At 34.2% G+C, this 26,133-nt stretch overlaps 1 protein-coding gene across 1 annotated transcript in view; it reads left to right on the forward strand.

Moving 5' to 3' along the window:
• The window catches only part of LOC149773730 (synaptotagmin-6-like), a 73,106-nt gene extending 54,738 nt beyond the window's left edge, over window positions 1–18,368 (forward strand). Inside the window, exons 2-5 of the mRNA XM_089946081.1 lie at window positions 6,762–7,603; window positions 10,445–10,565; window positions 13,167–13,338; window positions 15,508–18,368. Coding sequence (XP_089802207.1) covers window positions 6,762–7,603; window positions 10,445–10,565; window positions 13,167–13,338; window positions 15,508–15,733 — 1,361 coding nt within the window. The 3' untranslated portion in view covers window positions 15,734–18,368. The remainder of the gene's footprint in view (window positions 1–6,761; window positions 7,604–10,444; window positions 10,566–13,166; window positions 13,339–15,507) is intronic.
• The last annotated feature ends 7,765 nt before the right edge of the window (window positions 18,369–26,133 follow it).

A 26,133-nucleotide genomic window follows, 5' to 3' on the forward strand; every position in this document is an offset into this window, starting at 1 on the left:
AAAGGATTATCTTTTTTATTGGTTTCTTTTTTTTGGGGGGGAGGGTTGACAAACGATTAATTGCCAAGAAAAACCTAACCTTAATTACGTTCTCATAAACACTGAACCGGAAGCTCAGCGCTCAATGACCATTTTCTACAACATTAATGGTCAGTTATAATGAAACATTTATGCAACAAGTGGTAAATCAATGATACAGCATACATACTACACATATTTTATTTGAACAATGAGTGGTATGTCATTGATACAACGTTAATACTAATCATGTATTTTTATTTATATCACATACAAATATACATATTTGCTCTCTGAACAGAGTTGAAAATGAGTACATGCAACTGTGTATCGACCGAGTGAGTGAACCCATCAATTCTCTGCGGAGTGTGTCTATTACAAAATATAGCTGCGTGCCTTTTGTGGCTATTCACAATCACCTTGCAAGTTGATTGTTTTCATTTTTGAGTTTCTATATGTATTCACATTGATTGAATCAATATAAGACACACTTAAGACCTAAACATGAATGGTAAAAGTAGAGCACTACATAACAAGCATTATTTAGTTTAATATATCTTGTCAAATCACTACATAACAAGCAGTATCTAGTTTAATATACCTTGCCAAATCACAACAGTACAAGCAGTATTTAGTTTAATATGTCTTGTCAAATCACTACATAACAAGCAGTATTTAGTTTAATATACCTTGGTAAATCACAACATTACAAGCAGTATTTAGTTTAATATACCTTGGCAAATCACTACATAACAAACAGTATTTATTTTAATATTCCTTGGCAAATCATAATAATGCTGATAGCATTGTGGTTAATTTAAATATCACCAAACACGGTGTTTGTTTGTTTGTTTTGTTTTGTTATCTTTTTTGTTGAGTATTGTTATCTGAATGATGTATTGGAATAACGGCATGTGGGAGGGGTAAGATATTTAATAGTTCTCATAATTTCTCCTTTTTTCATTTCGTGTTTTATTAATCATCTCGTCTGGTATATTTCATTTTGTCATAATTGATAGTATATATTGTCAAACTATTCTAATTAAAATATTTAAGTAATAAATTAGCTAAAAGGTTGACCTTTGCCTGGCTTGTGTTTCCAATAATGTCATAATGACAAAATGTGGTGTTAATTATATTTTTTCTTCTTTATTATGAGCATCTAAATTTACTTCTTTTATAGAATAGCACTTAGTTACATGAAGACTGTGTTTGATATTTGTTACAGCAGTTTAATTTAAAATATTTTTCTACTTATGAAAAATAATTTTCACTTGCTTGGATAATTTTTTATTTCTTTAAACACTTATTTCGTGGTTTGGATACAATCACTGTCGAAGTTAAATTTTACACGAATAATCTCTTAAATATAGACTACTGAACTTTTGTATTTTATCATCCAGTTTAAATACACAATTAATGGATGCTGCTATTGCACGAACGTCATTCAAAATTACAACAGAAAATATTGGATTTATTTGCAGTAATTTTAATGTACGTCGTAAAATAAACGAGAACGGGATTTAATTATAAAGTTTAACTTGTATTCTTATCCATATTGTCATATCGTCGTATTATGTTATGTGTTTAAGTAATGTTTGTTTTAATAGGAAATGTTAAGATATCAAATAAGGTTTTAATATGTATACAGATTAAGAGTTTTTTTTATTGGACACTTAGTTTCGATGGCCTCATCCTCTTTATAGTACGTATTTAATAAATGCAATACTTGTTATTTCTTTCATTATTAAGCATTAATTTAGTAATGTAAAATTTTCTTTGATAAACTCTTCAGAACTATTTTTGCAGTTGTCTTAATAATTGATAAATTATCGATAGCCATGACGAGACGCACGCTTTATGTACATATAACTAGCCTCGAATAACACATATAGGGTTTTAGCAGCGTTTATCTTCTAAATCATTCTTTGATCGTTTCAAAAATCATCTTTCGCGAGAGAAAAATGATATATATTTCTTCAATAAAGCATAGTTTATATCGTTTTGTATTATGACTCGATTTATGACATACCGATATATTTACTTGGCATTATGTATCAATAGAAAAATTAATAGCATCAATGACACCAGGCCGGCCAGTTCTTACACTAACCTCTTAAAATGATTAGTAACACTTTTTATAATGGTACTTGGTTAGACACGGCCGCGATTCGAACCCGCTACCTCCGGTATCCGAGGCGGACGTCCTAACCACTTAGACCAGCATAGCGGTTGTTTTCAGCAGTACAATATTTGGGAGAAAGGTTTGCGACCTGAACTTTCGAGGGTTCCAACAGGAGAATGTCAATTAACAAATGAAGACCTTACTAAACACGTTCTGAAATGCATGAACCAGTGCGAAATTCACAAACCGCTAAACTACAGGACCCATTGCTATATACGATTTACATACCTGGGCATTATTAGCATGAATCAGGGTGGGGGGAGAAGTGGGAAAATGTCAAACGATTAAAGGTCTTGTTGTAAAGTTTATGTTATGTATGGTAAAGCATTCGCGAGAGGCCATTACTTAAAGGGAAGGGGTGGGGATATAACCTCTTACTCATATTTTAAGTTAAATATAAAATGCAGATGGTCTTCGACTGATCCTATAACTGCATCCCATAAACTGTAGAACGGTAACAATGTATTTTAAATATAAGCATGGTTTCATTACTGGGGTCGCAATCTGCAAGCACAAATATGCACAAATGCGGGTACGTAAAAAAGATAGGGTAAATAATAACAACAAGGATGAAAGTAGAAAATAATATATATATTCAAAGGTACAAAAATAGGTACAATTTCCTACCTAACTGAATATAATGAAATGCCAATTCTACTAAACTCCTCACCATTAGTAGATCAATTAAAGCCAAATCGAAACAAATACCGCATATTTTCGGCCTTGCACTTCGACCTTGTGTTGTGTAGATTTAATTAGCATTGTATGTTAGATTTTTTAATCTTTATGTGCTATGTATAATTGTATTTTGGACTTACCCTTGTCTAAAGTCATGTCTATTGTGTACCTGACCATTTACTTTTGTAATACACAGTTAATATTTCTCTATTAGTGTGGGTCAAATACGAGGGTCATTATAAATGGGGATAAATATGCTTATTTGGGTCTGGGTCTAGGACATTAGTATTCCCCCAGGATAAGCCTGTTGTACCTGACGTTTAGGACAAACCTGTTGTACCTGACGTTTACCACATTCTTTATTATACTTTTAGCAAGACATTCTATGATTTTATCTTGTTGAGAAAATATAATTTTCTAGAAATGAACTCATGACCCTCATCCTGGTTTCATTTTCGTGTCTAAGTTTTTCTATATAATGTTTTCTTGAGAAATTATTCATTCTTGCATTGAATTTTTCTGATGCAGCACCAGTCTTATTGTTGAGTTTAGTGTTTTGTTTGGGTGGAATCGTTTATTTAATTTATTATTCAATTGAATTACAAATACTTCTCAATGGTATTCTTGGACTGGAAGAGTAATTTGGAATTATAGTGATTTCAAACAAGAACATCTTGGACTATATTATTGTGATTCATCAAAAGACTTTTGGCACATTTCTATGTCACAAGCTATTAAAATCAGGTCAACACTTTCAGTTTCTTTTCCAACATCACTGGAATTTAATGAGATCTTTATTCATTAGAACTGATGATACAACCTTTTGGACTAATAGTGATTTCATTCACAATAGTGTATGTTCTTTATAAATTTTCACTTTGTATTCGAGGGAAATTGACAAAACTTGTTGGTTTTCGCATTTTTCTGCCATTACGTTTAAAACCATAATAATACGTGTAAAGTCCGTATTGACTTTAAAAAAACTTTAAAAATTTCGTTCACTTTAAGAATAGTTTCTGAATATAATAGCCTGGTACAGGAAGGTATTTTTTAGTTTAGCTAAATTCGATTTTGGTCAAAGCATTTTACCATCTTTTGACGTAACTATAAAGCGTATCGTCGGATGTATTTTATAGTGTTTGCTTTTGTTATGAACTTCAAAGGGGACGGACAGTGTTTATTGTAGAAGAGAAGACTCGTGTATGATCCCTTTAAATTATATGTTCTTCTTATGATAAAGGCTTTTCTAGGTGCCATGGTTGACGAAATATATTCCACGCAGCGTGAGAGGATATTTTACAATGTTTCTGAAAGTTAACTCTGTGATGTGTTATTTCTTTCTTTTCCTTTTGTTTTATTTATTTCCGAAACCTGCTAGAATGCAAGCAATGAAGACAAAATTGTCTGCAGCACAAATCAAGTAAACCAAATTCCGACGCATCTCTCTATGCCGCACAATTTTGTGACGGAAATAGTAATGGCAAATTAATTAATTCGAGGGCCAGGAAAACCATTGCCAATATACAAATCTTGCTCCATACAAGTTTAAGGTTACCCTTAAATCTGATTGTTTGATTACTGTGTAGTATATACTTGTATCGCACCCAACTCGAAAATGCAGCAATGATTACTTTCGTGTATATTACTTCTTATGCATACAATGTTCTTGTGTCAGGCATGATGTATGGATATATATGATGGAACAGCGGCCTATATTACAAATAAACACTATATATATATATATATATATATATATATATATATATATATATATATATATATATATATATATATATATATATATATATATATATATATATATATATATATATATATATATATATATATATATATATATATACACACAACATATATGAGTTTTATAAAAAAATATCAATTTCGTATAATGTCAAATTGTATAATATCATGTTTCACCCATGTATTATTATTATTCTTGCTGAATCTTCGTGTACAATACAAACACCTTGAACACTTTGGTTATACATATGGATTGTTTACTCTTTGAGAGCTTTGAAATGAAGATACATTTGCGTATCTTGTTTTAATGAATATAGCTTTCTCAACCAGTTGACGACATTGCATTACGCACATTAAGAAAAGAACAATAAACTGTATGGTTTATAAAAGTCTCAAATTATTAAGCCTGTGGTTTGGCTACGCATAGAAGCATATTTGCACATTTTCTTTTCCGTTTAATTATTTACCTCAAATGCAAAAACAGTCGAAGCAGCTGAGGTCGAGCTGGCGGCGGAGGTTGCCAATCTAACCACTCTGTGGTCGCGAACAATTTTAGGTCTTTCTCTTCCCCCCCCCCCCCCCATCCCGCGCCGTAAATCGTTAGATTTCATGACCCTGAAAGATACCAAGCGCACCATTTGTAGTTCATATATGCTATTAAATAGTATGTTAATACGTATTACAGGATAGATACGTACTTGTCCATGGTATAATGTATTAGTCAATCATGATCTCTCTTGCTTGTTGTTAGGTTCAAAATTGTTTTTAGCACGTTTAATGAGAAAATCTTTCTAACCAAACAGCTTCTGTTAAAAAACCAGATGAAATTTGTAAACGCATAGAAATCTGTTGTAACGTTCGACATTTTGTTGCTGTATGAATAATGGTGATGGGAAATATGATATGGATCTGAGATATTCTGGGTCCAATATTGAATTATATTAAACGCATTGGTGTTGCTAGCTTTAGGACAGTCACCTTTCCAGTGTTGTTTTTAAGCGTGATATATGTGTACCTGAAGTCTGTACCTATTCCTTCCAGAACCACTTTACTGACAAAATACGATATGTGCAGTAGAGATATTAATGAGTGATTTGTATCCATTAAATGCAGCTGTATTTAACTAAATTGTTTTGAAGAATATAACTAAAGTGGATTATGTTATGGACAGCATTTGGTGAGCATATACATAACATACATGATGTAGTTCGCTCTTAAACAAAAACAGAGGTTTTCCTTTCCTTATGAGTTGTGCTTATGTACTCCGTTTTCTCTCTGAGTCAATAGATTACTTTTAAGGGACTTTGTGTGACAGTTAAAATATGAACTTTTAAATGAAACCATTTTTATTACTATTATGTTGATGATATCATATGTTTCAGATAGGCTCTTCTAGTTAAAGAAATAAAAATAAATAAGCTTACAAGAAACTATTATATACACATTATGAAAGGAAGTATTACAACTCTATGGTGTTAAAATAAGTAATAGAAAAGAGTGATAAGCAACAGTCCTGGTAAAGTTCAACAAATAATTTATTTCACTAGAATAAAAAGTCATCATGGAAAAATAACTTAGAGTATTGTGAATTCAGTCCCAAAATAATCATAGAATTTCATACACAAATCCTAATGATTCAAGTTCTGAAAAAAACTTTAGTGGTATTCCAAAAAATCTAACTTTGTATTTCCAGAGAAGATAACATGAACTTGACAATGTGAATAAATAAATTCCAGCCCTAATGAAACACTGGACACAACAATAATAGAACTAATTCTGCTCAGATCTGACAGCATTAATGAATAACCTCTAGATAAACAAGATTATATAGTCCTCTACCTGACCTCAGATCATAATTAGCATTTTCTATTGCAAATAATATTAACTAATGAAAATTTTTACTCATGAAGATTTCAAGTGTTTACAAAACAAAATCTTAGTCATAGTTAGAAGGTTTGTTACTAAATTATAATATAAAATGTGGTAAACTTGATTTTTTAAAATGTCAAATAGAAATACAACTATCTATAGCATATAATGAATTTAAAAAATAACAAACAATGCAAATTAAATACACATAACAGGAAGGTACAAAATTAAGAATTTTAATTATTTTTTTCAGGGATTCCAATTTCCTTAACAATCGGTATTGCTGGCGGAGTAACTGGACTTATTCTCCTTGCCTTTCTATTTCTGGTGTGGAGATATCTCCGACGGAGAAAGAGTCGCCATGATTTGGAAGGACAATCTAGCGAGGGGGATTCCCCTCATTCTTTCCTTGACACAACTGTGAAAATAAGCCAAAGTAACCCCGAGCTGGCGACAGAGGCAAACAACGATAGCCAACCAGGCTTATTTAGGAAGCGTTTCTTCAAATTTCCATTTCGACAATCTACATTACCAACAGTATCACAAAGGCATCAAGACTTTCAAAGACAACTATCACACAAGTTAGACCTGTCAAAAATAGAGTTCTCAGTACAAAGTGTGAAACACAAGGAGCAGCCACAGTTAGGAGCTATCAAACCAGAACTTTACAAACAATCATCTGTTGACAGCATTAAGTCTGAGCATGCTATATGCGGGAAGCTCATTTTTAGCCTACAATATGACCATGACCTAAATAACCTATTGGTCGGAATACTTCGGGCAGAAGATCTTCCCGCGAAAGATTTCTCGGGAACATCAGATCCATATGTCAAAATATACATGCTTCCAGACAGAAAACATAAATTCCAGACAAAAGTTCACAGAAAGACATTAAATCCAGAATTCAATGAAAAATTTGTGTTCAATGTACCCTACAATGACTTAAGCGACCGGGTTCTTCAGTTTAGTGTGTATGATTTTGACCGCTTTTCCCGCCACGATTTGATTGGTGTTGTTGTAGTGAGGGACATTTTGAGTGAAGGCAGTCTGACAAAGGAAGTCTGTCTCGTGAAGGAAATCCTTAGTGCCAACCAGGTAAGGTCGAGGACAGTTCGAGAGATAGGTGTGAATGGCCATTTGAGTGTTAATCCTGGGTTTGAAGAATTTCAAGTCAAAAGAGGGCTATTCTTATAGTATCATCCCTTAAACCATTCGTCAACAAACGAAGTAAGTCCATTTCCTATCAGCATTTAAGCCCAAACACTATAAACCGAAATATTCAAAGAATTTTCCTTGGTATCGTCTCTCTTCCTTTTCCATTCTTTATATACCGCTATAAAGGTCGATAGAATATGTTTCGATATAATTGGAGATGACCATCCAGCACAGAGAGATAAATGTGTCAGAGTGGCAAATAAGGATTAAAGAAAAGACTCCCGTGAGAATGTATCATCTTCCAAGTTTTTACTTAAATTGACCCCATGCATCCTGACCACCTGCTAAATATTGAATCGGCAGCATGGTAATGACAATCTCTGAAATAAAGTATCTGCAATAAAAATCTGAGAAATCAAACTCAGGTAAGGGCACGAAATGAAATATGGGAAATGGGACATTTCTGTCAGGTAGTTGTTTTTTCAGTTTGTGGAGTCTGGTTCCCCGACACTTTCCAATCCGGTTGGACAATACTAACACGTTTATTATCAGGTATCTAAGTCTTATGGTTGGGACAGTTGGGACAGTTTAATTTGAAAAGTTGTGAAATTATCATGTTCATAAACGAAACTGATGTATGTTCATCAAAACATCCCAGGTAAGCATTCCACTGGAATGAAAAATTGTCCATTTAATTAAGTAATATTTATATTATTATGGAGTGGTGTTATGAATGAATATACGTTTGGATGCACCAATAAACAAACGCAGATATGCTTTGGAATTCTATTCATTCCTCTGTACTGAATTTACTAAGAACACAAGAAACTGACACATACATAGACACACACCAGAAAGAGGGATCCTTTTTTTAGTGTTCTGAATTGAAAAATAAATACAAACTATAGTCTCATCAAAAGTTAATTCTGATTTGCCGTTAAGCTATCGAAATGAGGTTCTAATTAGAATTTACTTCCCATTAGCCTCATGGAAAACTATTTGTCAAACTGTTACTGGCATAGGTTGGACTTTCCGGTGCTTCGGGATAAATTTTTGTGTCACGGATTAAGTTGCGAAGCAAGCATAAAATGAATATTGCTTTCTGTTCGAGAAAGAGTCACAAATGATCAAATAAAAAGTATCCCAATCAATATGACTGATTGCCAAATTGTATAGCCGTAGTAACAGTGCATGGAGTTTTCTTATCCCATAATATTAGTTACACAAGCATTTTTGAATCTTGAACAAATTGAACTTCAATAAGACCTTTAAAGCAAGCATCACATCAAGAGCCTTTATACCGTACCTTTATGCGTGGTAATTTAGAGTCTTTACAATGCATTTATGCATCGTAATTTAGAGCTTTACAATGCCTTTGTGCGTTGTAGCTTAGATGCTTGTGGAAAAAGATCATATTGTGAGGCTTTGCTGTTACGTTGGCATCGCCGTCGTGGCAAGAGTTATAATCATGGTGTAGAACGACATATTCAAGTAAGAAGCGGAATTACACATCCTGCGTGTACACACTGAATGTCCACACTAATTAGCACACACTTTCTATATCAAGCTTACCCTCAAAATCTTTACTGACATCACCATGTACAAGCAGGAATGTGAATTGTCTGATGGCAATATCTACATGAAGCCGTCATCTGTACAGGATTTAACAGTAGATGTAGTATGTCTGTTAAATCTTGGAGGCATTGGAACTCAAACAAATTTACTTTTGGAAAGCATTCATTCATAATTTTAAAATAATATTGAATATCAAATAACAATTAGTATGTTTTATAATATCTAAGACCATGCTATGGTACTGGTGACCTTTGCGATTGATTACTTCTGCTATCATCTCTCAAATCTGGAATTGGAACGAAAATATGCAGTTGATCAATCGTGTTTCGTATCGTAAGGCCGAGATTAAAGAATCTGTCAAGCGGCATATGAGATTAGGTTAAAGCATGATTAAGCAACAATTGCCGCCACTATTTGTCCAGTACTTTCCAAGGGATTAACAACGCAAAACTTTCTTGCCAATTTTTGCCTTTCTCTAACATGACTCACTGCCTGTAAAAAATAAATTGTTAGAATATTTTGGAAAACACATTTAACTTGAATGATGTTGTTAATGATTAGTTCTGTGTGTGTGTGTGTGTGTGTGTGTGTGTGTGTGTGTGTGTTGAAATTCACGTTCGTGTGGTCGCACCCAGCTCGTGTAGGTGATGCCATTAGAGTTAGTGCAAATCCTTATATTCTTTCGTAATAGTTATGGTCAGCACTGATATGATCACAACCATAATGACATATTCCTCATTTTAGCATAGTGCTGTTTTTGTCTAAAACATTTTCTAAATATTATATCTTGCAGGCTGTCGGTGCTTGATGGTGTTTATACTTTTGGGATACAGTTGCTGTTCTTATTTGTCAGTTCAGTGTTACATTGGTCATTCATTGTAACAACGGTCAAATCATTTTGACCAGGAAAATTATTGCAAATAAATTAAAGCTAAGGCGACCACCAAAATGAAACATGTCTGCCACTGAGGTCATAAAGGATGAAATCTGGAAATATAATTAGAGTATCCTCATATGTCACGTAGAATGTAATCTATAATAAGCTGGCCGTAACGAAGTTGCATGACGAATGGCATTAAATTTCTGCCTAAACTGCTGGTAGTATTACGTGGTCCCTGATCACAACATCGTAAGGCCTAACTTTCCGTTTATTTTGAGATTGTTGCAGATAACTTTGACCTGTCATACTCTTTACATCTGTTTCAGGAAAAATTTGACCTTGGGGAGATAATGATTTCCTTGTGCTACCTCCCTACGGCCGGACGCTTGACTCTGACAATAGTTAAAGCCAGAAACCTGAAGGCAATGGACATAACTGGATCTTCCGGTAACACAAATGATTGCATTGTTTTAAGAGAAAAACATAACGACATACAATAATTCCTATTTCGCCCGACCCCACCCCCCACATGTACAAACAAACAGTCTGTAAGTGACGGCCATGTTGCAAATTTTCCATCGCCACCAACAGGCTAAGTGAAAAGACAAAATGTGCGAAGTGCTTGAAGTTCAGCTGTCTTCAGGTATTAAGTTGTATCAAGTTTTTACCCATTCGATACCATGGTGACTTTCATTTTAATTATATTTTAAAAAAAACTGTAAATAACAAGGGAAGCAATCAGCTGCGTGAATAAGAAGCTTAGATTAGACCCTTCCCTGTACTTTTCTACCAGTCAACCAAAATTTTAAAAACAACTTTTGAATACAAAGCCCATCGTCGGTTTTACATGTGGAATTTTTCGAACACAATTCAAATTACGAATTTATTAAATATATGTAGTAATGTAAATCCTCATAATCTAAAGAAATGTGAACATTTTCTATCGGAAGATAGATAAACTATCAACACTTTTGTTAGTATTTTTGCTCTTTAAAAACCGAAATATTTACTCTCACGGCCTATAAAAGTGCAATTATTGTTGTTGCTGCTGTTGTTGTTTTGGTTTAATGCCATTTCTCAGCTCAATATATTCTATATATGACTGCCACTATAACTGGTGGAGGAAGAACTCTGGAAAACCCCGGTAAGAACTACCGACCCACGGGAAACTACTGGCAGCTTTTACACATAGCCACATTGATTCGAACCCACGCCGACAGAGCTGAAAGGGCAATGATCGGTGAAGGCTGGTGCTTGAGATCACTTGGCGATTCGGAGCCCCGTGTAATTATAGCGTCTCACTAGAGTATGTATCATCGTGATCTTGGTACTCTTAGATGATCAAACATAAGAGTGACCTCAATAAATTAAACAAAGAGATCCAAAAAATTGTAAAATTCAAAGTTTTTAATACACCTAAAGATATATTTCCTCCTGTAAACCACATTAATATTTAGTTTTAATGCCAATTTGTATATTATGTGCTAACATACACCAATTATAATAACATAGTTTCTAAAAACAATAAAGATATGTGCGAATATAAAACCTTCGTTTCATTTTATTAAAACTGATTAAGTAAAATAATCCTTGCTCAATTATAAATATACCCTACACTTCAGAATATATTTAAAAGCATATTTCTGACATAATTCAACATTTAATCCAAGCAAACGATATACTTTCCAAAACTGCATTGTTTCCAAACTTATTTCATTTAGATACAGAAATCCTACATAGTTGATCTAGGGTTTTTTTATAGGTTTTTTTAACCATTTTGGGAAAGATTGCCCACTGATAAGTACATTCGTTCTCAATCGGTTTTCACAGTTGTTGTAGTAATTAATACTACTTTTCAAACGTGTAATAAAGGCAAATACAAACAATTGCAACTCGATGCTCTATACTTCCATAAATCTATTAATCAATCGATTATGGGTTGATAAATCAATCCATAAAAAGTCAGTCAGTGAGTTAATGTCTTTTTATTACTGTTTTTCTTTCGTACTTTGTATATAACATACAATCCCTAGACATTGATGTTTTTATCCAATATTATTTTTATTAGTAAAATTGTTGTATATTAAGTTTTCAGTCCGGTTTCATTTTTCTGTTCCTGACGGTATAAACTTACATTAGAAATTCATATTAGTTGATAGGTTCCATATGATATAGAAACTAACAGTTGATTCACAAATTTACTATTTCTACGTATATAGATGTAACGTTACATACCGAACATCCTCTCGACCAATACATGACTTGAAATTACATCTGTCAAGACTGTATACATTTTCTGGCACTAGTGTCTGCCCTGCACCATTCCCAATATATGCATATTTTATAAGGATTGTGTGACTCAATCTGCGTTTTACAAAAGACATCGATTAAAACAACTACATCAGGTCCAGATAGTACAATGGGTTACAAATTAGCCCAAAAATCCATAATCATCGGAATCTGGTTCTTCATGTATATTCAAACACAATGATGAGCCCAAAACTTAGTATTATACAAACGTAATTTAGAAAGGGTTGATATTTATGTTTAACACAAGCCCGCAGGCTGTCGTTCCAAATCTGTGTTTAGTTAAAGAAAAAGGGGATATCTAAACGTGCATCATTATAACAGTTAATACATATTTATGGTTACTATGCATCGTTTTCCCAACCGCTATCATATATTCTTTCAAGGTCGTAATATCTCTAAGAATTCAAAACCTGCACTAATTAGTGCACGTGACGATGGAATAGAGTCGATAGCGACTATATGAAACAATGTTTTAATTACATTTGCTTTTGTTCACTAGTTCTATACATGACAAAAGGTAAGGCTGTACTCATTATGTGAGTTAGACAAGTTGCCGTGCTTTTCCGAGCTAAAGAAAAATGGAGAATAAAAGATAGAAACAATTTTGTCATTTTGAACATTTTACAGTTTGAAGTAAACTTTTCCTATAGAAATTAACTGTTTAGTCTTCGGTGTTAACAGCTGAGGCTATTTGATGATCATTGTTTGTTATAAGCATCGGCATTTCTTTTTCAAAAGACCCGTATGTGAAGGTGTATCTAATGTGCCAGGGGAAGAGAATAAAAAAGAAGAAGACATCAGTGAAGAAAAACACGCTGAACCCTGTCTACAATGAAGCCATGGTTTTTGATGTGCCCGTAGAGAATGTTGAAGATGTCTACCTGTTGCTGAAAATCATAGACTATGATAGGTAAATTAATGTGATGATTCCTTTTATTGTAGTACGAATAATAAAAATAGTAGAGAATATAATTTCTCTGCAAATCATCGCACATAGAGCTGATTAATAAGTATTGTATCACCTTCTGTAAAATGGATAAACGACGAAGAGTTGACCCCTGATATACACAGATTGTTTAACGAACTGTAATCAAGTCATTCTTGCAGATTTATTAGCACAAATCAGCAATTTTTTTATGTATTCATTTACTTATGTTAAACAGATACGCAAAATTATTTTGACTCTGTGTAATGGATATGCGAGAATTAATTGATTTTTGTTTTTAAAATTGTTCATGTACATGAGGATTTCAAATCATTCTTGCTGATCCTGTTCACATGGGTGAGCATGTCCAGTGATATCATAAATTTAGAGTTAATACATCTATTAATTTTACTTTACTCTCGTAAATGTGCGCAAACATTAGTCGTTCGTTCTGGCTGCAATTATTGTCCTTTGGATGCTAAAATAACTTGTGAAAATGAAATTAATTTTGAAACTTTTAAGAACAAAAATTTCTTTTTTACCCATTAATATTCTGGCTATAACATGGTTTGTCTTTAACGCATGGTTAGAGAGAATGAGAGAGTTTACGCTCCCTTAAAAAGGGTGCCACTCCTAACGGTGTAGATCTACATCACTGGGATAGACTGAAAGATAGGGACGGAATCGACTGCAATAAAGACGTGCTGTGAGTTCTGGCGAACGAACTCTATTGAAATAATTGATATATAAAATTACATTTTAGATAGGAAAATACATCTACATAAACTTTACATTGCAGATATAAGAATTACATATAAATTTATAATAATCCTTTATAGCTTACCAACTTCATACAGTTCTAGAATTTATGTATTTTAGAATAGAATGTAAATAATTGAATATCGAATAAATTAATGATAGCCAGAGTGTAAAAAAAAAACAGTATTTCAGACTAATGTTGCAATCGGTTTATAGAAATGTATTTTACTGAATTTGACCTAAAATTTCAAAATATTATGCTCTATTACTTAAAGAATAATTTATATATAAATTAATTATTTACTGAGAATTAAGTTGGTAGCGAATTCGTCATTTATAATAATAAATAGCATGATTACAAGTAAATTTAAATTCTTAACACAATTGAAATGTCCAATGCATTATAAATAGAATAATATAAGAGTATTTAAGAATATAAAAATGATGCAAAATCGTCAATCTCGGAGTAAACTGTTACCCCAAAAACATCACCATAACATTTTAAAGCACTATGAATCCCTATACCCTATAGAAAATCTAACAAATACAGACAATTGCTTTCCTGCAAGAAAGACGAGCCGTGATTTCTGGCGAACGAACCAATTTACGTCAAACCGAATCTCGCTTATATACTATTTGGGCGAATACCAAACAAGGACATACGTTTCGCTGGCTATATATTTTCCTAGCTTCCACCAGAACTCATTAACTATAGACTGTGTTTACTGTCTGTTCTCTGGGTTTGAACGCGTCTTTATAAACAAATATGCTGCAACAGCTTTGTCCATGAAACACGTGAACTTTTAACTGATAATGTCATCAGAGAAGATTTTGCATGCTCAAAATACCTTGTACTAATGTTACTGAATCTAAATTTGCTGACTTAGAATATAAGAAGAAATGCGTTATGCAGTGCGAGAGATTTTAAAATTTCCAAGTTTGTAATACAATTTACTGAACAATTCAATCCTGAGAGAACCAATATTTTTGTTTTGATGAATTCGTGTGCGAGGTTGTGCTTCTAATACTTCCCATAGTCACCTGCTGAGTGTCAAAGATTAAATTGAATAAGATACGCCGAGAAAAAGGTAAAACAAAATGGTATAAATTAACATTGTTCTGATATCTCGCCACAAGGTACTGGTTAAACGGGACTAAATTAATGAAAAGGAAACCAATAAAAACACGCAACGGTCTTTGTGTATTTAAGCACATTTAATCGTTGCTGGTAAAATATCACGTGTAGACAGTATAATTACATCTGTCGATCGCAGTAGATCTAATTAAGTAGCATTGTTGTAAACTAACCATTTTACTTAAAATATATTTTTTTCAAACGTAACGATACGAAATCAACATGACGCAAGTGAAACATTACTGTCTTATATCTTTTAGGATTGGAAGCAATGAAATTATGGGATGCTGCGCCCTTGGGCCCAAATATCCAGGGCTGGGACGGGACCACTGGTTTGAAATGCTGGAAAATCCAAGGAAACCAGTGGCTCAGTGGTACACTTTGCAGGAGAATGTGGTCCTGTATGATGAGGTCCCTAATGGAAAGGGCTGCTTCCGGTACAGGCAGTATACAACCGAATCTAGTGAAGGAAGTGGAGGTTTCTAAAATGCAGTCCTACTGACAAATCCCCTCTATAGATGTGTTATGTACACGTGGGTACAGAGAATATAGGATATTTCTGACCCAAGAGCGAGTTGTTTCAAACCGACAGAAGATCAGCTTGCTTCATCTAGTGATTGATTAAACAGATTTCTGCTGAACGTAATCACAGACTTATAAAGAGAGAGCATGTGACATTCAGTGGAGACGTGCGCTTGAATTATGATGAGCATTATATTGACATTAACAAAAAACCGGTGGATACAAACACGAGTTAATGAAATATACTACGAACCCAGAATTACCGTTTACATGTATATGGTGACGTTTCCATTACCTTAGTTTATCTCACGAAGAAGAATATGTACCGTATATACTCGCATTTAAGTCGAGTACAACTGCAAACTGCACAGACCCTTACCTGCCGTTGCATAATGTGCCGGTAGATACGTGTCTGTGTAATTTGTTAAGAGTAATCAGTAAAACAGATTACATAGATCCTAATCTGCAAGCGCATTGTGCCTCGGCAGATCAGGCTCATTGTTGATTGCAGCTTGACTCTACTGATAAGCAAGTATAGAAGGTAAGCACATATCGTATTTACATGCCGTATTACTCTTTTAAAAGCCGATTACAACTGCAAACTGTACAGATCCATATCTGAACTAGACTAATTAATGGTATCATGTATAAATTGTAATTATGTACAAAATCATAAAATCAATGAAAACCATATACATTTTGAAAGGTCGGTCCTAAAAGAGCTGCCTTTACTTGACTGTTTGAAATACATTTAAAAAGCATTTTACCATAATAAGGATTTCGTCGTTTTGTGAAATAGACGTGATTAATTCCTATATTTGGATACTAAAGTCAGCTAATATCATTTTAACCAGTAGAATGTACCCAGCCAAATGACAATCAGTCATTTCTTTATCGTTATATTAATCAGAATTGCCACATTAATGTTTAGAATATAATAACTTGCTGGACAAAGATGACATTTATGTTAAGACGGGGGAGATTCATTTCAATATTACAGGATCGCCTCACGATGTGATCGCATCGTAATAATGGTTTAGCTAGCTCCTTGGACTAGACGTGTCAAAATAAGTTCAAGCAGGCTATGAAATGTTCAATGATTGTCAGAAAATTGGATTATTTAGCTTTGCCGGGAACGTATCTGAAATGAAAAGTCAACGTCACAATTTTATGGTACATTTAATGATACGTAAAATGGCTTTTGATTAAGAAATTAGAAATTCAACGTTTGTGAGCATGATACAGTGGCAGGATACGCGAACGTTTTAATTATTTTCACTTATACCAGAACACAGCCATGAATGCCATTTGCTGGAATTGATTGGTAACTTAGAAATGAGTGACGTCCTTAACAAATATGTCTTTGCAAAGTGTAAAGTAACAACACTTGAAGGCAAGGTTTAGTGCTCAAGAAAAAGTTTGGTTTGCTGAATAAATAATGTACTTGCATGTATTCTATGAAATAAAGAGCTTAAAGTTAAATTATATGGAGATACAATTAGGTGTCTCCTTTTCTTAACATATTTACATGACATTTATATTTTATCTGCTTCGATCGGTTAACAAAACTGCCTGCAATTCTTTGTTTCAAACATGTTAATCCCCAAAATATAAAACTGTGTACATTTTCCAGCATGTTTAATTGCCTATTTCATATTACCCACTCTCAGATCTGTACATTTTCCAGCATATTTAATTGCCTGTTTCTTATTACCCACTCTCAGATCTCTACATTTTCCAGCATGTTTAATTGCCTGTTTCTTATTAACCACTCTCAGATCTGTATATTTTCCAGTATGTTTAATTGCCTGTGTCTTATTACCCACTCTCAGTTCTGTACATTTTCCAGCATTTTCAATTGCCTGTTTTTTTATTACCCACTCTCACATCTGTACATTTTCCAGCATGTTTAATTGCCTGTTTCGTATTACCCACTCTCAGATCTGTACATTTTCCAGAATGTTTAATTGCCTTTTTCTTATTACCCACTCTCAGATTTGTACATTTTCCAGCATGTTTAATTGCCTGTTTCTTATTACCCATTCTCAGATCTGCGTTTTTTAGCCCTAATAAGTGCTCTGCATTGATTGATTATCGGATGCCTGAGCATAAAATCACCTTTCGACGAGACGATACATTTAGATAATGCATCCCATTTTCATCGATCTGCTAATGTTAAGTACAGCCATGTCATCTGTATCAGATAACCCACCTATTATGTGATTTACAGAAAGAAAGAGCCCTTATATGATATGACCTCTTCCCCGCCGATTGTTTGTTAACCTCGTGAGGAAAAATATATCTTCATTGTTCCTATATGTAATTGTCTACAGAACTTTTAAAGTGAAGTATTATTGATACATGCATTACTTCAACGAAAGCATCATCTAATCCTGCCCCCACTCCTACTCGACCCATGCTCTAAAAACTCTACCTCATCTTAAAAAAGGAATGGTTTACATTCTTAACGTAGCTTTCCACTTTCCTTTTCAACAAAGAAAATGAACAAAATAAATAAAAAGAACCTTTCACTACAGAATCAAAGTAGCAATTAGCAAACTCTTTGGTCCCGTCTTTTGATAATAAATAATTTTCAGTATTTAGCTGTGTCATTTGTCAATCAGAGAACGTTAGCTAACCATGATGATAATGATGATGACGATGGCGATGATAACGATATGTAGTGCGGCAAACTGTTTATATGTTTTGTTTTCCTTCATGTTAATTTGTGCTATGTTAAATGAGTGATTATCATTGATTTATATATGAATATGTGACACCAGTCAAATGACCAGTCTGTAATTCAAAGCTTGTTTGAGCCTTAAAATAGTAATAAACAGTTATCATGTCATTATGTTGTATCATGTCAATACGTTTAGTGGAATCAGCTGAGCTGTGAATAATCCAGACCATGTTAATAACTGAGACGTAATATATGGGATGCATGTAAAAACTGACGTCTTTTCCATTTGAGACGTAATATATGGGATGCATGTGAAAACTGACGTCCTTTACATTTGAGACGTAATATATGGGATGCATGTGAAAACTGACGTCCTTTCCGTTTGAGACGTAATATATGGGATGCATGTGATTTTATTTTAATGTAATTACATATACTGCAGGTTATTTAGGTCTATGTAACGCCGCTTCTATCACTGATCAGTTCATTTATATTGATTATATGGCCAAAACTGATCTTCAACTTGCCAAAAAGCATATCTTGCTTTATTTATATATCAGGGGGAAACAGTCCATTAAAAACTTGACCTGACATAACAAGTAATGTAACACCAACCCCATTTGATAAATATTGTTTGCAATAATTCATCGTTTTGTTTGCTAAATGATCATCATGATCAGTAGACAAGCTCTTGAAGTGTGTTTTAATACTAATAGTCTTGGAACCTCGTCTGTTACGTGGATGAGTAAAGACTAGAGTAATAAGGTTCCGTGTTGAACGTGAAAAGCTTAGTTGACAGTTTGTTGACAGCTGTGTCATACATCCGGTGCTTATGAGATGGCAGATACCCAGCATCCTGCCTACAGTTCAAACAAAGTGTAAAATCTCCGTACTTTTTGCCCATGATGCACAACATCCATTAGTCTAATTCGACAGGAACATTGCTCAGACTTATTTCGGGACCTGACGGAAATGAACGAGCTATGTTCCGATCATATTGAACTCCCTGATTCGTATGTTCCCTGTTACCGCTACACGATGGGAGAGTGAGCTTTTACTAGCTACTAGCACATTATATTGACCTGTCAGTTTAGGCCGGGTACCAGCGAGTTGCACATAGCGGATATGTGAATGACATGATGGTTTGATATTTAATATCATTACGACTAGCCTCCTCTTTTAATCCAAAAATAGTAGTTTTTAGAAAATGGATTGGATAAAAATTACACACTCTGAAGTCGACTGCGAAGTGTTGTGCCTATGATAGTTGCGATGTGTTTGTACGTGCTTTCGTTTATCCAAAATCGGAACAGGACAGTTTATAAAGCCATCAATCTTTAGATTACCGTGAATTTAGTATTAAGTGTGTGTGTGTGATTTGGTTTTTTAACGTAGCTTTAAAACAAAATCCGTCATATTGCTACGATGTATGCAGTGCGGCAGTGTATAGTGATGTCTACCATTGAAGCATCATGCCGCAGACATGTAGTATGATATCCCACCGAGTCACATTATCCTGACACCAGGCCGACCAGTCCTAACACTAACCTCTTAATGCTGATCGCCAAGAGAGGTAGCTGCTAGTACCATTTTTGTCAGTCTTTGGTATGACTCGGCCGGAGATCGAACCCACGACCTCCCGCATCCGTGGCTGACGCTCTAACCACTAGGCCACCGGAGCGGTGTAATATTAAGTAGTATTTGAAACGATCACTCTTAACTATATAAATCGGCCTATGTTAACTGACCCAGCAAAGCAAAATCATACATCATACAAAATCATACAAAGTCTGTACGAATGGTCCCAATGCCTGAAAATGAAAGGGATGTTAACGAACAATCAAAAAATAGAAACCTGTCAAGTCACTTATAGAAGGAAAAAGGAAACAATAAGTTATCTTCACCGGATTGAACGAAGCGTTCCTTAATGCAGACACGTGAGTACTGCAACAAATCTATATGACGTCGATGCGCGGTGTGGATCAGTTCACTGTAGGCACAAGACGTCACACGCTCGAAGTCAGCTGTCCTCTGTCGTCTTTTTCTGTGCTTCTGGTTTTCCGTCATGACAACTGCATCAGCTCTGCGTCTGGTGTATGTGTATATAGTTTTATATAATATTTGCAAACAAAACAACACACGATACCGTCAAAATTCAAACATATAATTTCCACGAAATTATGAATTTCACAGTCGCCGCTAATGTCGATTATCATTCATCATATCATTGCTCGAAAGCGATGCATATGATGTGTGCCTCGTGTACGTGTATCAAAGACATCACTCGACTATTACAACCTTGCGGCCTATTTAGCGAGAGAGCCTTCAAAATCGAACGAAAAACAACTCGAGCGACTGGGACATGAATCATTAAATTAAAAGCATAAGCCAATTGCATTTTACAAAATGAGATTCCATGTTAGTTTTCAAGGTTAATAATTACATCCGATAATCGCCGAGACATTTTTCTCCCCACGTTCCTCTCGTCTGTTTTTACTTTTTAGTAGTCAAGGCATGATAATGAGGTTAAACAAACGGCCATAGCGTTTGCTGCAAAAAACTGAAATATTTTATCAATTATTTACGAAAGAATATACCATCAAGTAAAACAGATGGGATTGGGGAATAAAATTGTTTGAAAGGAATATTTATTGTTCTCAGAAAAATGAGTAATATAGAGCTATCGTCGTGTTGGTGACTGACAGTATTTTGTATCCACTCTCCCTCGCGATTATTTGACGAGCAAAGAAATTCATATGTATATTAATACACGAATATACGGTGTATATCTTAACTATATACCCTTAATTTAAATGAAATCTCACTTATAACTGGTTTGTTGAGAAATATGTTTATTAAAAGAGGAATAAGAAAACTTTGATCCAAAGAATTACATTTCAAGTTTAATACCCTCAAAATTATAAGCCCAGTATATTATATTTCACTGTTACATTGTACTACTGTCATGCCAGTGGCCTTACTCTTAGCTTCATTCTCAGTACGTTCCTAGTGAGGCAAAGTCGAAGATGCTCCGACTGAAAAGGGTCTTTTGATATCCCCGCGTTGGGTTGCGAGTAGCGTAATTCAGTTTTGTAGAGAAGAGGATAATGTGACAATGTTGATATTGCAAACATGACAATGGTGATATAGTAAAAGTAGGACTGGCCCTACGGCAAGTCGAACGAGGCAGCCGCCTTGGGCCCCTCGCTTTCAGAAAATCAACTCCGAAATGCAACATTTTGCTTGGTTTCCCGCTCATCGCTTGCCGCATTGGGCCCCGCGCATCCTAGGGCCGGTCTTGGATAAAAGAGTAAAGAAAGATACTACTGAATATGAAAACGATTGAAAATGGAAACCAGGCGACATTTGATTCATAAATAGATGCAGACAAAATGTGGACCCAACATTAAGCGTCTGTATTTTTACTAAATAATGAATTACAAAAGCGACGATTAAATTCCACTCGACATAATCAACATGACGGAAGTTTTTGGACAAAATGTAATCAACATAACGGGAGTTATTGGACATATTGTAATCAAAATGAAGCAGCATAACAACGAAATTATTGGGCAGGATGTAATCAGCATGAGGCGGCTTAACAAATGATTTAATGGGCAGAAATGGAAATTATTCAGTCTAAAATATACGAGGTCATGACACTGCTAAAAATAATGTTGCAGCGTTTATAGCAAACCAAAGTTAATTTTTTTGAATGTGAACACCTTTATAAGCCAGCATGCCGATGATTCAATTTTACATTTATATAGTACCACACATTCCCTTTAACATACATGCTTGGTCATGGAAATATATGCTTGTTGATCGAATCAGGAAACCAGTTATGACAAGGCGAACGTTTTGTCACTGATTACCAATAGGTGCTTTAAGACACTGTATTACCTATGAAATTTAATCTGAATATTTCAGATCCTTTTGTGCAAACTATTGCGAGAAGGCAGAGACAGTTAAAATAGTATCAAAAATTGATCTACCTGAAATTTATCAATAATTGAAAAATAATTAGTCAATAAATCTTTAGCCTTGTATATAACTGATTTTTATAACCTTTTTAATCCTCAAAGTAATTTAATCTAAAACATCAGAAAAAGCCTTTAATAAATCAGTATAATTTAATCGAAACAATCGAATGATGAATCAGATTTTAAGTCCAAGGTCTTCATAATTACACTCTCTATACCTTTAATCTTCAATGGAAAGTGAACTGTTCTATTTAAGAAGAAGAAGAAGAAGGACAATAGTGATATGTCACTAGCAGTTCTATCATTCAGATTTAACAGACTAATCTAGTAAAAGCGAATATGGAAATATACCAGAGACATATCTATCAAATGCAGTTTTTTTTGTTGTTGTGGACATGGCGGTTGTCTCTATTTCAAAAGGGTAATAATTTTGTGTGATTTCGTCCACGATATTAGGTATGCTTTAGTATTAAGGACGGCTAAAGGTATTCAACATTTCATTCATTTCCATCGTTATTCATGGATCATACTTGTGTATACCAGTATCCCATTCATTTCCATATTTGCATGATTCATAGATCATATCCGTGTATACCCCTACTTCATTTTTTTCCATATGTGCAAGGTTCACATGTCATATTTAGCTATACCTGTATTTCATTAATTTCCATATGTGCAAGACTCATGGATCATATTTTTGTATACACCTGTACCTATATTTCATTCATTTTGTACATGATTCATAGATCGTATTTGGGTATACCTGTTTTGTTCACGAGTGACTGCATCAGTGACTGGATGCCAAAGTCATCTGCAAAACATTCCCTACTATTTGACTGAAATAATTGTTTAGCTTTTGTAAGCTTTGATTAAAATGGGTAAATCTAACTGCATATTTTCTCGATAAGTGTCGTTTTGTTGAACGTGCTTTTTCTTTTCACTGATTTTGTATTTTTACACGGATTATCTCTCAGATAGATGTCTTGTTGTTTTTACTTCTGTCTTAATTGTACAAATTTATGACGAATATAAAAGTTCCATTTTATATCAATGTGTTATTCATTTTACCCTAAATGAAGGAGAAAACGTCTTTCTGATACATTTGTATATTTCATGTGTTGAAAGTTCAACCTCTACCTAAATATAAATGGAATCAGGAATTTCACTGTGATTCACACTTCACAAACAAGTACTGTTGGTTCATTTGGCTTTGTGCAATCCGAACGCTTCTGCATTTTCCGCCGTATGCTACCGAAACATATCAGATATTGTAGAGGTTATGACAAATGTCAATATGAGCAAAATATTGAGGCTGTTTCAGTTAATTAACTTGAAATTTCAAGAAAACAAAAACATAAAATTGTTACTTTTCACTAATATTTGAAACGTCGACGAGTGTTATGTTCAGCATTATCGTCATTTTCTGAGGATGTATTCATGCGCATCTGGCAAAATTTGCTGCATCCCAAATATTTCCAGTTTAGGAAGTGTCACCAAGGTAACCGTGTTGACTCTATCAGAGAGAAGAAATATTATATTCAAGCATTTTGCTTTCCGTTATTTTATTATGCGTTTTACAAATTTCATATTTTTGGTACACTCATTTTAGTATCGAATGTCTGCAGACAAAACCCAGCATTTTCTGGTAATAGAAGGCGTAAATACAATTTACATGAAAAGAACAATGAAAATCATTTGTTTTGCAGTGAAATACCCCAAAATAAATATTGCGACTAAACTTATTTTTTATCAACAACCACATCATATTGTCACCAATACAGTTTCAGTACGACATTCATAAAGGTTAATCACAATAACAGTGAACACCCATGTTAAAACTAATGCTGTACAAAATGGGAACATATGACACAAATAATGGGAACATATGACACAAATTATGACTTATACCTTGTATTTAAAATAATGGGAACACATGACACAAATAATGACTTGCACCTCGTATTTGAAATATACTCGGATTGGATTCATGCAATGGTCGTCCGAGAGCTGTGCGTTGGTACGTCACTGTTTTTTTGAATGTTTATGTATGGTTTTTTAGTCTACTTGCGATTCGGAAGCGATAAAAGAGCCTGAGAAAAGTCGAATCGAGCGGAGGGTTGTGGTCACCGTTGCACACATTGTGTTCATTTATATTACCGATAAGGTGATTTCATGTTATCAGAGATTTCGCGTTACTTTATTGATAAAACGTCAGACTCCTGTGATTAAACCTAGCAAGCTCACCAATCCTCTCTCCAAGTGTCATGATTATATTTGGGACCGTATGCATATATCATGCTATAAAATTGTGTTGTCATGAGCGAAATGTAAACACTTAACCAGAGCCAGTAAATTATATAATTTGGTTACGATGAGCTTCTTTTGTTGTATTGGTGTGGTGCTAAAAAGAGATGGACATCATCATTTTCCAGATTCTAGCACAAGAAGCACCTGAAACATTAAGAAAAAGAAAATGTAACCCGAGTCAGTGATGCGTAACATGTGGTTGGTGTGTCAGAGTGGTGATCAGCATCACCTAACCAAATTTCATGATTCTAGATAGAACAGTACGTACATATAATTGCATGTGAATAGAGTACGCATAATTATGGGTGCAAAGAATTTGCTTATGAGGTAAGCGCAAAGCCCTAACCAAGAATGTAAAACTAATGTACGTGAATATACAAAAATGAGCTCCTTAATCCCCTCACTAACGGGTACGTGCTGTGAAACCCAGTCCAAATGGCTGCCTAGAACAGTGCAAACAGGACTGTTAAGGTGCATTTGGGGCTGTACATTATCTCTATTGTTTACATGTTCTGACGCCGACGCCGACACAGATGTGATAGCGCAATAGCTTATCTAGTTGAGATGAACTATACAGTAAACATTGATGTGCTTCATGTTGCCTGAGAACCTCTTACACAACGTATCTTTCTGGAATTTTAGACAAAACTTGAATTGAATAATACACATAAAAGCTATTTATAAAATATTGATATAATGTCATACAAATCTAATTATGTCTCAAACATATGAATATATCGTGCACACTAGATTTAAAATGTTTACCTCAAGAGATTTCTGCTAAAGTACGCATGCAGAATATTTTTATATTTGAAACAAGTCTTTGTGCAAAGAGTTTAAAATTGTGCAATTTTTGTGAAAGAAAGATCGATCCAATTCCCTGCAAGTTTTATCTGTTAATTTACATATGAAAACAATTATACTACAACATTTCATGTGTCTGCTTCAAGTGGCTTTGGCTTCTTTGTGTTAACAATAATTGTACCAGAAAGTCTAAGTAAATTTGTTTTGAAAAATGTAAACAAGAAAGCCTGTAATGGCCAGAAAATCTAATTACCTCATCTGCTACAGACGTAATAAAGTATTCAAACTTCATCGCACTGAGTCTGGTACCTTTTATGCTATGGCGCTAAACTAGTACAAAGGTAATATGTTCCATTCTGATAATGCATTGGGAACATACCAACAAATACATGTTGCATTTCAGCATGGGAAAATGAATTAAATGACAAAATGGCATTGATGCCGCTAGATAGAATTCCAGACGGCTATGAATAATAAAGAATCTGTATCAGTGCTCCATATAATAATAATAATAATAATAAAAATAATGAAGACTTTGTATAGCGTCTAATCTTTAGAAGCTCTAAGCGCTTTACAACATTAGACAA

This window comes from Sinohyriopsis cumingii, unplaced genomic scaffold (assembly GCF_028554795.1).
Source record: "Sinohyriopsis cumingii isolate HCF-2022 unplaced genomic scaffold, ASM2855479v2 utg000622l, whole genome shotgun sequence".
NCBI classification, from domain to species: domain Eukaryota; kingdom Metazoa; phylum Mollusca; class Bivalvia; order Unionida; family Unionidae; genus Sinohyriopsis; species Sinohyriopsis cumingii.